The following is a 15819-nucleotide window of genomic DNA, read 5'->3' as shown; positions in this document are numbered from 1 at the left end:
TTGCTGCCCCATTGGTCAGTGCCATTCTATCTGATTTATATTGGAGAAAGGAAAAAAATCTCAATTGGTAAGTGAAAGTATTGTGCTCACTTTAATGAATTATATGTCTGAATCTGACACAACACACACACACACACGAAAGGAAAAGAAGCTGGATGGAAGGTAAAATCTCCTCAAAAAGTGATAGAGTTTGACAGAACAAGCCACATCTCCCCTGCACTGAAGGTGAGAGAGTCCAGGGAGAGCAGTGACAGAGGACAGCCTTCTTCTACATATCTTTTCAAGGTAATTACAGATCCCAGGGGCCTTGGAAGGCAATGAGAGCCAACCAAGAGGGTAGAGAATGCTTCTTTTACTGCCTGAATAGTTGCTTTTTTAAAATTTATTTATTTATTCAAGAGACACAGAACGAGAGAGGCAGAGATGTAGGCAGAGGGAGAAGCAGGCTCCATGCAGGGAGCCCGACGTGGGACTCAATCCCGGGACTTCAGGATCACGCCCTGGGCCAAAGGCAGATGCTCAACCACTAAGCCACCCAGGCATCCTCTGAATAGTTCCTAATGTGCAGGGTACTCAACAAGCAGCTCTGTGTTTCTATGAGCCATAGATGTGAGTGGACCCGGAAGCTCAGGAAGGACAGTCAGCATAAATAAATCTCCAGTGATATGGGACCATGAGAGAAAGGAAATGGAAACCTGAATTAGAAAAACATTAAGGCATCCAGACACAATCATCTGTATATTCTAGCTTGAGCAAATAAGTTAATATATTACATGAACAGAAACAGGAATCTTACCATTATAAAAAAGCATTACAATTAGGGAGAGAGAAAACACAGGAAAGTATCCTGTGGTATGGAACTGAAAATGGACACATCAGTATGACCTTATGGTTTTAGAGAGATCTAAAACCATAGATCTATCTGGGTGAGCATATATATTTCCTAGTTTTGTCTTCCAGTTGTTGGCTATTCATGAAGTTTTTTCTCCTAAATTTAGAATCAGCTTGTCAATTTCCATCAAGATAATCCCAAAATTAAATGAGGTAAGCATCCTATATCTGTATATATTCTTTTTTTTAAAATTTTTATTTATTTATGATACTCACAGAGAGAGAGAGAGAGAGGCACAGAGACACAGGCAGAGGGAGAAGCAGGCTCCATGCACCGGGAGCCCGACGTGGGATTCGATCCCGGGTCCCCAGGATCGCGCCCTGGGCCAAAGGCAGGCGCCAAACCGCTGCGCCACCCAGGGATCCCTGTATATATTCTTAACGAAATATCTGTTCATGCTTTTTGCTCCTTTTCTTTTTTTATGATTTTATTTTTAAGTGTCTTTTGCTCATTTCCTAACTGGACTGTTTGTTTTTATTATTCTTTTGAATTTTGAGAGGTCTTTATATATTCCAGATATAAGGTCTTTCTTGGATACGTGGTTTGCAAATATTTCTTCCCAGTGTGCAGTTTGTCTTTTCATCCTTTTCACAGGGTCTTTCACAGAGCAAAAGTTTAAATTTTGATGAGACCTGAGATTTTATGGTAAGCATATGATTAATTTTATTTAAAAAATCCCACAACCTTTTCCAGAGTGGCTGTGTCTTTTACATTCCCACCAGCAGTGTATGAACGACCCAGTATTTAGTGTTAATCATTATTTTTTATTTAAGCCATTAAAATAGGTTTTAGTGATACCTTGTAACTTTAATTTGCATTTCTCTAATGGCTAATGATATTGAACATCTTTTATGCGTGCCAACTGTATATAAGCAAAACTTTCAATATCTCTTCACAATATGACAGTTCACACAGAAAACCTGTATCTATGAACAAATTATCAATTAAGTTCCTATACAAGAATAGAAGCATTCAAAACTGTAATTTTAAAATACCATTTACATTTGGATACCAAAAAAAGTACTTCTTCAATGTAGCTAATGAAAGATGTATAACATCTTTATGGAAAATATCATAAAAATTTATTGAAAGACATTAAATAAGACCTAAGTATATGGTCTGAATACTAATAGAAAGAATCAATATTGGGGGCGAAAGCTTCCCAAACCAATCTATGTATTCAATTATATCTCTATCAAAATCATGAATTTTTTGTATTATTTGACAAGCTATTCCAAACTACCCTGTGGAAGAATATAAAAGACTTGCATGAACATGCTGGAGAGACTTGTTCTATCAGACAACAAGAATCAATTTAATACCAGAGTAAGTATGATGGTGTGATATTGACTCACAAATAGATAAAGAGACTAATGGGACAGAAAAGAGATCTCAAAACTATATACGTGAAAACTTGCTAAATGACAAAAGTGACAGTGGTAGCAGAATAGACTACTTGATAAGTGGCTAATAATGGCTACTTGATAAATGGGGCTAGCCAGTTGAGTACCTGCAGCAAAACTACAGATGGGGAAGGTGACTCTCCCTGTCATGTTCACGGAAATAAATTACAGTTACATGAAACTCCTAAATGTGAAAATCCAAAATTTAAATTTACAAAGAAAGTACCTTTACTACCTTGTTTGAAAATAACAAAGAGGAATGGTGATACATTTTGCTCCCTTAACAATTATAACTTTTAATTTAAAAAAGAAAACCTTTAAAATATAAATAGATGGGGGCACCTGGGTGGCTCAGTGGTTGAGCATCTGCTTTGGCTTAGGTCATGATCTCTGGGTCCTAGGATCAAGTCCTGCATTGGGCTCCCCACAGGGAGCCTGCTTCTCCCTGTGCTTGTGTTTTTGCCTTTCTCTCTGTGTCTCTCATGAATAAATAAATAAAATCTCTTTAAAAAAAAAAAAGATAAATAGATGAGCCACAAACTGGAAAAAGCAACAGTATCCAAACATCTAGAAATAAATAAGAAAACGAAAGTTTTTTAATGTACAAAGGATCTAAACTAGCAGTCCTGAGAACAGAAAAACCCTAGGGTCTAAAAAAACATGAAAAGATGCCTGACCTCATAGTAATCAAAGAAATAAAAATTAAAATAACAATGACATAAAATTTCACAATTTAACAGTCCATAAAAATTAGAAAATTTGATAACAATACCAAGTATTGGTAAGGATGTTGAATAATGAAAACTTGACACACCACTGATGAATATTTAAGAGCAACATAGCCATAACTAATAATGTGAAAAATATTCATATCTCAGGGACTACACTCCTATGTATTTATGCCAGAAACTCACATTTGCATACAACAGCTTTGTGTAAGAATGACCTTTCCAGCACTGTTTACTATAAGGAAAAACTTGGAAACAATGTAGATGTCTATTTACAGGAGACTGAATAAATAAATTTTCATTTATTCATGTAATGGAATACTATACAGCAGTAAAATGAGTAGACATATATCATCAACATGAAAAAATCTCACAGATGTAATATTGAGGAAAATGAGCAAATTAGCAGAGTAAATTATTAAAAGAATAATACTATACATTATTTAGGGATATATATATAATTTTATATATATAATTGAAGTATAAAGTCACTCATAAGCATGATAAATGCCAAATTTGGATAGTATTACATCTGGGACAAGATGGACAAAAATACATTCCAAAGAGATGCATGGGAATTTCAACTGTGTTTGAAATGTTTTATATTTTATACTGCATAGTGGGTACATGGGGGTTTTTTTGGTTGTTGTTGTTATATGATTTTCTAGACCCATCCAAAATATGTGATATTTCAAGTCATCATGGTGGAGTAAGTTTTCAACTAGCAATAATTGTGCCTTGGGTAAACCTCATTGGCTGTGATACCACCACTGCGTGATTTAGAACTTAAAGCAACAATCATAAGTATACTCACTGGCCTTGAGAAAAGAAGACATCAGTTAGATCCTTACAAGAGGCATAAGAGAGCTAAAAAAAAAAAAATCAGTGAGAGTTGAAGAATACAATAAATGAGATTGGAAACAAGTGTGATACAATGAACAGCAGGCTGGAAAAAGAAGAGGAACAAACCAGTGACCTAGAAGACAAAATAATGAAAAATAATGAAGTTAAACAAAAGAAAGAAAGAAGAATTAGGCAACATGAGAATAGGCTTAGAGAACTGTGACTCCATCAAATGTAATAATATTCATATTATAGAAGTCTCAGAAGAAGAGAGAGAAAGGCAGGCAGATTTATTTCAAGAAATAACAACAGAAAACTTCCCTAATCTGAGGAAGGAAGGAAACAGACATCCAGATCCAGGAGGCACAGAGAACCCCCATCAAAATCAACAAAAGCCGGCCAACACCAAGACATACTGTAGTTAAATTTGCAAAATATAGTAACAAAGAAAAGATCTTAAAAGCAGCAAGATAAAAGAAATCCTCAACTTACAAGAGAAAACCCATAAGGCTACCTGGAGATTTCTCAAAAGAAACTTGGCAAGCCAGAAGGGAGTGACATGATATATTCAAAGTGATGAATGGAAAAAATCTGCAGCCAAGAATATTCTATCCAGCATGGCTATCATTCAGAATAGAAGGAGAAATAAAAAAGTTTCCCAGACATAATTTAAATAAAGAAATAATAATAGATAGCAGGCAAGTACAAAGTGAGAGTGGTTCTATTAATATGTACGTGTTGCTCTTAAAATCCAAAACTAAACAGATAAAAACATTCTCTGTATATAATGAAGACAAAAAATATATAAGAATCATAAGTTCATACTCATAAAAATAGAAGCTAAACATTTTACCATAAGTTTTATGGTTTGTTTTTCTGCACAAGAACATAAGGCCTACCAATAATGAAAAGTAATTTATGAACCACCCTAACTGCTCTTAACCGCCCTAATCTGAACTACTCCTGCCATCACTTCTACCCAAGGCCAGTTACTCTATACCATATCATCTTGTTCATTTATTTTATAAAATGTATCAAAATCTTACATCATCTTGTTTATTTGTGTTTACTCACTTACTGTGTTCCCATCATTAGTATGTAAATCCCCAAGGGCAGTGATCTTATCTATCTAGTACGCCACTATATCCTTAGTTTCCAAAATAATGCCAACCACATAGTAACATTTACAGAAGTAATCAGTTAATACCTTTCATGTTCCAACATTTCGGAAATAGGTGGATTTTTGGAAAAAAATTCTCTTAGCGTTTCCTTTCTTCTACTTCTTTTTCTTGGCATCATTTCTATAGTCTCAATATGAGAGATGACAAAAATGTTACAAATTAAATCTAAATTCTGAACAAAATACTATAATTTATTCATACCCTAATGCTTGACACTAAAATACAGTGATTTCTTTATACCCCTCAATTAAAATTACTATCAAAAGAAACAGAAAAATATGACTCTAAAAATATCCATGTGATAACTTAAGAATTACAATGTACTAGGACATCTGGGTGGTTCAGTGTCCAACTCTGAATTTCAGCTCAAGTTGTGATCTCAGCGTTGTGAGATCAAGCCCCAAGTCAGGATCCAGGATGCCAGCATGGAGCCTGCTTAAGATTCTCTCTCTCCTTCTCCCCCTGCCCTGTGTTCCACACCTGTGTGTGCATGTATGCTTTCTCAAAAAAAATAAAAAGAATTATAATGTACCGTATAATAATAAAATCGTTTGTTGGTATTTCCCTGTTTCATATTGTAATAAATTATAATGCAGCCAACCATCTTTAGATACATGAATCTCCGCATTTCACTAACTTAAATTCAAAACTCCTATATAACTTACTCTTCCAATCTCCATTATTGAAGCTTTGAACTTCTTCAAAGGTTTGGTTGTCTTTTTACACAAAACATTCTCCTTATATTTCACTTTTCTTATTCCAAGTAGGGACTCATTCCTCCTAATAGAAAAAGATAAAGTCAGTTAAAAGGATCTGTAGGAATCTGCAAAACTACACCAAAGCAATAAATCTTTAATGAATGTTGTCACTGAAATTATACAAGAATACCCAAAATTGTTTGCATCCCATGCATTACATTAGATTGTGATATTCTGGGCAGCCTGGGTGGCTCAGCAGTTTAGCACCACCTTCAGCCCAGGGCCTGATCCTGAAGACCTGGGATCAAATCCCATGTTGGGCTCCCTGCATGGAGCCCGCTTCTCCCTCTGCCTGTGTCTCTGCCTCTCTCTGTCTCTCTTTGTGTCTCTCATGAGTAAATAAATAAAATCTTTTAAAAAAAAAAAAAGATTGTGATATTCCTGATCATCGAGGAATAGCTGGCCTCTTGAAAGAGCAAAATGTAAATCATACATAAAATGTGATGAGAGCTGACATGTGACATAGGAGAAAAAGAATTGGACTGAAAATAAAACAACATGAACATGTCCCTTTAAAACTGAAAAGATGACTACTTAAGAGTGACCCTGGACAAGCTCTCTTGCTTGCAAAATTTCATTCTCTTTGGTTCCATCACATCCATATCCTTCTGGATACCAACAGGTGCTAAGCATTTTATGACTTCAAAAACTTTTCCCTTCCCCCAATCACTTGCTGAAGTTCTTAATCTCATTTTTTTAAATCTACCATGGACCTCTATGGTAATCCAGCCCCTTCAAATACTGTGAAGTCTCTTATTATCCCTCCTTCTACTGATACTTATCATCTATTTTCCCTGAAATTTATGTATTTTCTAAATTTATATTTCTGAGCATCAGGGTGGCTCAGTGGATGAATGTCTGCCTTCGGCTCAGGTCATGATCCTAGGGTCCTGGGATAGAGTCCTGCATCAGGCAACCTATAGGAAGCTTGCTTCTCTCTTTGCCTATGTCTCTGTGTGTCTCTCATGAATAAATAAAATCTTCAGAAAAATAAAATAAAATAAAATGTATATTTCTTTGAGTAAGTACTAGCTAATTCCAGCAAAACCCTGCTACCATTGGGGCACCTGGGTGTCTCAGCTGGTTAAGCATCCAACTCTTGGTTTATACTCAGGTCATGATCTCAGGGTACTGTGATCGAGCCCTGCATCAACGCAATCTGCTTGTCCCTCTCCCACCCTCTCTGCTCCTCCACCCACTTGCACTCTTGCTCTCAAATAAATAAATCTGAATTTAAAAAAACAACAACCCTGCTATCACATGATAAACGGGGTCCAAAACCTTAAATTGAATAAAATGTAGGGTCACATAGATACAAGGCTAATGAAATGACTGGATGAGTCTGGATAGCTAGTTACACGGGTTGGGTTTCCTAATTCATCTTGGTCCCAATGGCAGTTGGCCACTTGTTTCTATTTTGATGAAGATGATCCTGGATCCTGTGGTTGGTTGGGACTCCAGCCTAGCAGCAATTCCAAGGGTCCCCCAGCTAGCTGGCATTCATTTTGGCAAATGTTTTGTCTGCCTGAACTAAGAAACTTGTACCAGTGACCACTGAGGGGTGGGGATCCCCTCTCTGCAACTTGCATTTTGAGACTGGATGCCTGCTATGTTCTAAGCATGTTGGTCTCTTCCCTATTTCTGCCTCTCTCACCCCGCTGGAATGCTCGACCTGCTTGGTGTTACTGCTAGAAGAGATGAGAAGGACAGAAGGTCACAGATATACATTTGCCATCTTCCTATCTTCTCAACATTCGCCTCCATGCTCTGAAGAACTCTCACTCACTGAATCAATTAGATTCCTCCACTTCTCTACCCCTTCACAGAATGCTTCCTCCTACCTTCTTGTTTATGGTATGTTATGAAAAATGGTATTTTAAAACTTTTATGTAGTCAATGCCATTGATCATTGATTTCATGGTTTATTCATTGTTTTGATTAGTTATATTAGTACCTGCTTCTGACTCGAAACATTGAATCCCAATAGCTGTCTGCCTATTATTTCACAAACAGAACTCTACTAAACTTTATCTGATGGTACAAATTTCTTTTGCTCTTTTTCATTTTTCAGATATTTTTCATTATTCTGCATCATTCCATAAACCTAATTTGATTGGAATTATATTAAGCCAATAAATTAATTTGAAGATAATAGAAATTATAGTAGTCCATCTGCCCATAAGTAATGTACTATGTCTCCATTTATTCAAGTCACTTTTAAAAAGATCTCTTAGTAAAAATGTTTGGTCTTCTTCTATCAGCCTAAGTCTACTCACAAATCCTGATAAATTTAATCCTGTGCTTCATAGAAATGGATCATTTTTTCCATTATACTTTCTAGTTGATATAGGAAAGCTATTGCTTTGCAGCCAGCTATTCTATGGAATTCTATTATTAGTTCTGATAGTTATTGGTTAGTTAGCTTAAGTTTTTTTTTTTAAATCATTATTTGCAAATACCAATCATTTTATCTCCCTTTCACAGTACTTCACCGTGGAATTCATTTGACAAACATATTTGAGACCCTATTATGTGATAATCACATGAATTCTAATCCTAATTTCTATTTCTTATTGTAATGCACTGGCAAGATTTTATATAACAATGTTAAGTGATAGAAGGAACAATAAGCTTCCTTATTATAAAGCTTATTTTAACAGAAAATATTCTTTTAATCATAATTTGCCAGGAATGGTTGATGAATTTCACCGCATGGCTTTTTAGCATCTACTAAAGTCTTGTTTATTACAACCAATAATAATTACATTTACAGATTTCCTACTATATTTATATAGATAATAAGATCTACATTTTCAACACTGAATTTATAAACTATTTTATTGATTTTTGTTTCTATATACTGCTAAGTAAGACTGATTCCTAAATTTCTATTTTTTTAATAAAGTTATTTTTAATTGGTGTTCAATTTACCAACATACAGAATGACACCCAGTGCTCATCCCGTCAAGTGCCCCCCTCAGTGCCCGCCACCCATTCACCCCCACCCCCCGCCCTCGTCCCCTTCCACCACCCCTAGTTCGTTTCCCAGAGTTAGGAGTCTTTATGTTCTGTCTCCCTTTCTGATATTTCCCACACATTTCTTCTCCCTTCCCTTATATTCCCTTTCACTATTATTTATATTCCCCAAATGAATGAGAACATATAACGCTTGTCCTTCTCCGACTGACTCACTTCACTGAGCATAATACCCTGCAGTTCCATCCACGTTGAAGCAAATGGTGGGTATTTGTCATTTCTAATGGCTGAGTAATATTCCATTGTATACATAAACCACATCTTCTTTATCCATTCATCTTTCGATGGACACTGAGGCTCCTTCCACAGTTTGGCTGTTGTGGACATTGCTGCTAGAAACATCGGGGTGCAGGTGCCCTGGCGTTTCATTGCATCTGTATCTTTGGGGTAAATCCCCAACAGTGCAATTGCTGGGTCGTAGGGCAGGTCTATTTTTAACTCTCTGAGGAACCTCCACACAGTTTTCCAGAGTGGCTGCACCATTTCACATTCCCACCAACAGTGTAAGAGGGTTCCCTTTTCTCAACATCCTCTCCAACATTTGTGGTTTCCTGCCCTGTTAATTTTCGCCATTCTCACTGGTGTGAGGTGGTATCTCATTGTGGTTTTGATTTGTATTTCCCTGCTGGCAAGTGATGCAGAACATTTTCTCATATGCTTGTTGGCCATGTGTATGTCTTCTTTGGTGGAATTTCTCTTCATGTCTTCTGCCCATTTCATGATTGGATTGTTTGTTTCTTTGCTGTTGAGTTAATAAGTTCTTTATAATATTGGAAACTAGCCCTTTATCCGATACGTCATTTGCAAATATCTTCCCCCATTCTGTAGGTTGTCTTTTAGTTTTGTTGACTGTATCCTTTGCTGTGCAAAAGCTTCTTATCTTGATGAGGTCCCAATAGTTCATTTTGCTTTTGTTTCTTTTGCCTTCGTGGATGTATCTTGCAAGAAGTTACTGTGGCTGAGTTCAAAAAGGGTGTTGCCTGTGTTCTCCTCTAGGATTTTGATGGAATCTTGTCTCACATTTAGATCTTTCATCCATTTTGAGTTTATCTTTGTGTATGGTGAAAGAGAGTGGTCTAGTTTCATTCTTCTGCATGTGGATGTCCAATTTTCCCAGCACCATTTATTGAAGAGACTGTCTTTCTTCCAATGGATAGTCTTTCCTCCTTTATTGAATTAGTTGACCATAAAATTCAGGGTCCACTTCTGGGTTCTCTATTCTGTTCCATTGATCTATGTGTCTATTTTTGTGCCAGCACAACACTGTCTTGATGACCACAGCTTTGTAGTACAACCTGAAATCCGGCATTGTGATGCCCCGAACTATGGTTTTCTTTTTTTAAATTCCCCTGGCTATTCGGGGTCTTTTCTGATTCCACACAAATCTTAAAATTATTTGTTCTAACTCTCTGAAGAAAGTCCATGGTGTTTTGATAGGGATTGCATTAAACGTATAAATTGCCCTGGGTAACATTGACATTTTCACAATATTAATTCTGCCAATCCATGAGCATGGAATATTTTTCCATCTCTCTGTGTCTTCCCCAATTTCTTTCAGAAGTGTTCTATAGTTTTTAGGGTATAGATCCTTTACCTCTTTGGTTAGGTTTATTCCTAGGTATCTTATGCTTTTGGGTGCAATTGTAAATGGGATTGACTCCTTAATTTCTCTTTCTTCAGTCTCATTGTTAGTGTATAGAAATGCCACTGATTTCTGGGCATTGATTTTGTATCCAGCCACGCTACCAAATTGCTGTATGAGTTCTAGCAATCTTGGGGTGGAGGCTTTTCGGTTTCTATGTAGAGTATCATGTCATCGGCGAAGAGCGAGAGTTTGACTTCTTCTTTGCCAATTTGAATGCCTTTAATGTCTTTTTGTTGTCTGATTGCTGAGGCTAGGACTTCCAGTACTATGTTGAAGAGCAGTGGTGAGAGTGGACATCCCTGTCTTGTTCCTGATCTTAGGGGAAAGGCTCCCAGTGCTTCCCCATTGAGAATGATATTTGCTGTGGGCTTTTCATAGATGGCTTTTAAGATGTTGAGAAATGTTCCTTCTATCCCTACACTCAAGAGTTCTGATCAGGAATGGATGCTATATTTTGTCAAATGCTTTCTCTGCATCTAATGAGAGGATGATATGGTTCTTGGTTTTTCTCTTGCTGATATGATGAATCACATTGATTGTTTTACGAGTGTTGAACAGCCTTGTGTCCCGGGGATAAATCCTACTTGGCCACAGTGAATAATTTTCTTACTGTACTGTTGGATCCTATTGGCTAGTATCTTGTTGAGAATTTTTGCATCCATGTTCATCAGGGATATTGATCTGTAATTCTCCTTTTTGGTGGGGTCTTTGTCTGGTTTTGGAATTAAGGTGATGCTGGCCTCATAGAACAAATTTGGAAGTACTCCATCTCTTTCTATCTTTCCAAACAGCTTTAGTAGAATAGGTATGGTTTCTTCTTTAAACTTTTGATAAAATTCCCCTGGGAAGCCATCTGGCCCTGGACTTTTGTGTCTTGGGAGGTTTTTGATGACTACTTCAATTTCCTCCCTGGTTATTGGCCTGTTCAGGTTTTCTATTTCTTCCTATTCCAGTTTTGGTAGTTTGTGGCTTTCCAGGAATGCGTCCATTTCCTCTAGATTGCCTAATTTATTGGCGTATAGCTGTTCATAATATGTTTTAAAATCATTTGTATTTCTTTGGTGTTGGTAGTGATCTCTCTCAGTCATGATTTTATTAATTTGAGTCTTCTCTCTTTTCTTTTTAATAAGGCTGGCTAATGGTTTATCTATCTTATTATTTCTTTCAAAGAACCAACTCCTGGTTTTGTTGATCTGTTCCACAGTTCTTCTGGTCTCGATTTCGTTGAGTTCTGCTCGAATCTTTATTAACTCTCTTCTTCTGCTGGGTGTAGGATCTATTTGCTGTTTTTTCTCTAGCTCCTTTAGGTGTAAGGTTAGCTTTTGTATTTGAGTTCTTTCCAATTTTTTTTTTTTTATGATAGTCACAGAGAGAGAGAGAGAGAGAGAGAGAGAGGCAGAGACACAGGCAGAGTGAGAAGCAGGCTCCATGCACTGGGAGCCGGACGTGGGATTCGATCCCGGGTCTCCAGGATCGTGCCCTGGGCCAAAGGCAGGCGCTAAACCGCTGCACCACCCAGGGATCCCTCTTTCCAGTTTTTGAATGGATGCTTGTATTGCGATGTATTTCCCCCTTAGGACTGCTTTTGCTGCATCCCAAAGATTTTGAACGGTTGTATCTTCATTCTCATTAGTTTCCATGAATCTTTTTAATTCTTCCTTAATTTCCTGGTTGACCCTTTCATCTTTTAGCAGATGGTCCTTAACCTCCACGTGTTTGAGGTCCTTCCAAACTTCTTGTTGTGATTTAGTTCTAATTTCAAGGCATTATGGTCTGAGAATATGCAGGGGACGATCCCAATCTTTTGGTATCGGTTCAGACCCAATTTGTGACCCAGTATGTGATCTATTCTGGAGAAAGTTCTTGTGCACTTGAGAGTAATGTGTATTCAGTTGAGTTTGGATGTGAAGTTCTGTAGATATCTGTGAAATCCATCTGGTCCAGTGTATCATTTAAAGCTCTCATTTCTTTGGAGATGTTGTGCTTAGAAGACCTATCGAGTATAGAAAGAGCTAGATTGAAGTCACCAATTATAAGTGTATTATTATCTAAGTATTTCTTCACTTTGGTTATTAATTGATTGATATATTTGGCAGCTCCCACATTCAGGGCATATATATTGAGGATTGTTAAGTCCTCTTGTTGGATAGATCCTTTAAGTATGATATAGTGTCCCTCTTCATCTCTCACTATAGTCTTCAGTGTAAATTTTAGTTTATCTGATATAAGGATGGCTACCCCTGCTTTCTTTTGAGGACCATTCAAATGGTAAATGGTTCTCCAACCTTTTATTTTCAGGCTGTAGGTGTCCTTCTGTCTAAAATGAGTCTCTTGTAGACAGCAAATAGATGGGTCCTGCTTTTTTATCCAGTCTGAAACCCTGCGCCTTTCGATGGGGTCATTAAGCCCATTCACGTTCAGAGTTACTATTGAAAGGTATGAGTTTAGTGTCATCATGATATCTATTCAGTCCTTGTTTTTGTGGATTGTTCCACTGAACTTCTTCCTAAAGGGGAATTTTAAGAGTCCCCCTTAAAATTTCTTGCAGAGCTGGTTTGGAGGTCACATATTCTTTCAGTTCCTGCCTGTCTTGGAAGCTCTTTATCTCTCCTTCCATTTTGAATGAGAGCCTTGCTGGATAAAGTATTCTTGGTTGCATGTGCTTCTCATTTAGGACCCTGAATATATCCTGCCAGCCCTTTCTGGCCTGCCAGGTCTCTGTGGAGAGGTCTGCTGTTACCCTAATACTCCTCCCCATAAAAGTCAGGGATTTCTTGTCTCTTGCTGCTTTAAGGATCTTCTCTTTATCTTTGGAATTTGCAAGCTTCACTATTAAATGTCGAGGTATTGAATGGTTTTTATTGATTTTAGAGGGGGGATCTCTCTATTTCCTCGATCTGAATACCTGTTTCCCTTCCCAGATTACAAAAGTTTTCAGCTATGATTTGTTCAAATACATATTCTGGCCCTCCGTCCCTTTCAGCTCCCTCGGGAACCCCAATTAAACCTAGGTTTTTCTTCCTCAGGTTGTCGTTTATTTCCCTTAATCTATCTTCATGGTCTTTTAATTGTTTGTCTCTTTTTTCCTCAGTTTCCCTCTTTGTCATCAACTTGTCTTCTATGTCACTCACTCATTCTTCCACCTCGTTAACCCTCGTCGTTAGGACTTCTACTTTGGATTGCATTTCATTCAATTGATTTTTAATTTCTGCCTGATTTGATCTAATTTCTGCAGTCATGAAGTCTCTTGAGTCCTTTATGCTTTTTTCTAGAGCCACCAGTAGCTGTATAATAGTGCTTCTGAATTGGCTGACATTGAATTGTAATCCAGATTTTGTAACTCTGTGGGAGAGAGGACTGTTTCTGATTGTTTCTTTTGAGGTGAGGTTTTCCTTCTAGTCATTTTGCTCAGTGCAGAGTGGCCAAAAACAAGTTGTATTGGGAAAAGGAGAAAAAGAGAGGAGAGAAAAAAGGAAAGAAAATAGAAAAAGAAAAAAGAAAAAAGGAAGAAAAAAAGAAAAGAGAAAGAAAAAGAAAAAGAAAGAAAGAAAAAAAGGGGGTGGGGGAAGCAAACAAATCAAAAAGAAAAAAAAAAAACCACGGGGGAGTATCTTCTGATTCTGTATACCTTAAGTCCCTTGACTTCCCCCTGGAACTTGTCCATCTAGCTGATCTTCTGGGGGAGGGGCCTGCTGTGCTGATTTTCAGGTGTTAGCACTTGGGGGAGCTACTCTGCTCCTTGCCTGGTGCAGGGCTCAGTGGGGGTTGTTTACCCCGTGAGGCCCCAGGAGGAACAACCCCAGTGGCCGGGGCCAGCTCTGGAGCCCTGGAGTCAGCTCCCGCAGTAACTCCGGAGCTCTCCGCCTGCAGGGCCTGGAGGCTCCGGGGCGGGCCGCTGATCTGCTCAGCTCGGGGCAGGAGCGTCCTTGCTGTCCTGGGCCCTCCCAGCCTCTGCCTGTCCCAGGGGGAGGCCGGATCCTGAGCTGTGTCCCGGCGCCCAGTGCTCCCGGGCCTGTGCTGTTGGATTCGAGCTCCCGGTGGCGCAGCCCCCTCCACGGAGCCGCCCTCGAGCCCCTCCGAGCTGCTCCCGCCCCACAGCCCCCTCCGCGGAGCCGCTGCCCGAGCCCCTCCGAGCTGCTCCGGGTCCCGCCGTGCGCGCTGCAGCCCTTAGGGAGCTCGGCGCACTCTCCCGGGGCGCAGGTGTCTGTTAGTGTCCCCGGGAGCCTGAGGGCATCCCCGCCCTCCTGGGGTCCTGCTCTAACTCCCTGGGAGCCCCTTTCCGCCCGGGAAGGTTGGTGCAGCTCCTGCTTCTCCGGGACAGGGCTCTCCTGTCCTGGGGACACTCACCCCGGCCTCAGCCCGGCTCCTCGCGGGGCCCCTCCCCCTTGGAGGCCTTTTGTTTCTTTATTTCTTTTTCCCTGTCTTCCTACCTAGATAGAAGCACGAACTCTTCTCACTGTAGCATTCCAGCTGTTCTCTCTTTAAATCTCAGGCTGAATTCGTAAACTTTCAGGATGATTTGAAGGTTATCTAGGTAATTTGGTGGGGACAGGTGATTTGAAGACCCTACTCTTCCACCATCTTGCCCCTCTTCCCTAATTTTCCATTTTTTAAAATTCTTTTCATAAACCTGTTATCTGAGACTCCTGAGATAAATTCACTATGAAACTATATACCCATGTCCTGAAGCAAAGTAAAAGTTATTTGTTCCTTTAAAGTATGAAAGAAGTAGCCTAAAAAAAAAATGGAGCCATTCAAATTCTTTTTACTTTAATAAATTCTTATAATTAAAATTTTTCAAGATTATCATCACTTTTGATTAGAAATTATTCATATTAAATTGTATATGCTATTATCTAATATTTAACCGTTTCCAAATTTAGGATTATTACTTCTTTGGATTACTTGTTTTTCACGTTTTCTTATTATGCTGGTTGGAAATTCATGTAATTTATTCGTATCTTCAAAGAACTAGCTCTAGCAGTTTTCAAGTAAATGATTTTTTTTTTTTTAAGAGAGGGAGGGAGAGTGATCTTGAGCAGGGGGTTGGGTAGGGCCAAGGGAAGGAAGAGTCTCAAGCAGGCTCCATGCCCAGTGTGGAACCCTAGGTGGGGGCTCATTTTCACGACCTTGAGATCATGACCTGAGCTGAAATCAAGAGTACTTTGCTTAACCAACTGAGCCACGCAGGTGTGCCTTCAATTAAATGATTTTAAAACCAAACTTTAGTTGTTTAATTTCAACTTGTATTTTTCTTTTCTTTGTTTCTGCTTTCCTATACTTATTTTATTTTTCTAATTGCTTGAGATCAACAAAAATTCATTTGATTTAAA

At 38.5% G+C, this 15819-nt stretch overlaps 1 protein-coding gene across 15 annotated transcripts in view; it reads right to left on the bottom strand.

Moving 5' to 3' along the window:
- Positions 1 to 15819, bottom strand: part of CFAP54 (cilia and flagella associated protein 54) — a 297401-nt gene that overhangs the window by 160241 nt on the left and 121341 nt on the right. For all 15 annotated transcript variants that reach the window (XR_005370580.1, XR_005370581.1, XR_005370582.1 and 12 more), the window contains 2 exons: positions 5713 to 5827; positions 5074 to 5174 (listed from right to left, as the gene is read on the bottom strand). Coding sequence is in view for 11 of the 15 variants with exons in the window: in XM_038558716.1 (XP_038414644.1) it covers positions 5074 to 5174; positions 5713 to 5827 (216 nt within the window). In the remaining 4 variants the exon portion in view is untranslated. The remainder of the gene's footprint in view (positions 1 to 5073; positions 5175 to 5712; positions 5828 to 15819) is intronic.

Source organism: Canis lupus, chromosome 15, assembly GCF_011100685.1.
Source record: "Canis lupus familiaris isolate Mischka breed German Shepherd chromosome 15, alternate assembly UU_Cfam_GSD_1.0, whole genome shotgun sequence".
NCBI lineage: Eukaryota > Metazoa > Chordata > Mammalia > Carnivora > Canidae > Canis > Canis lupus.
The sequence above is the reverse complement of the archived record's forward strand: the minus strand, read 5'-3'. Positions and strand labels throughout refer to the sequence as shown.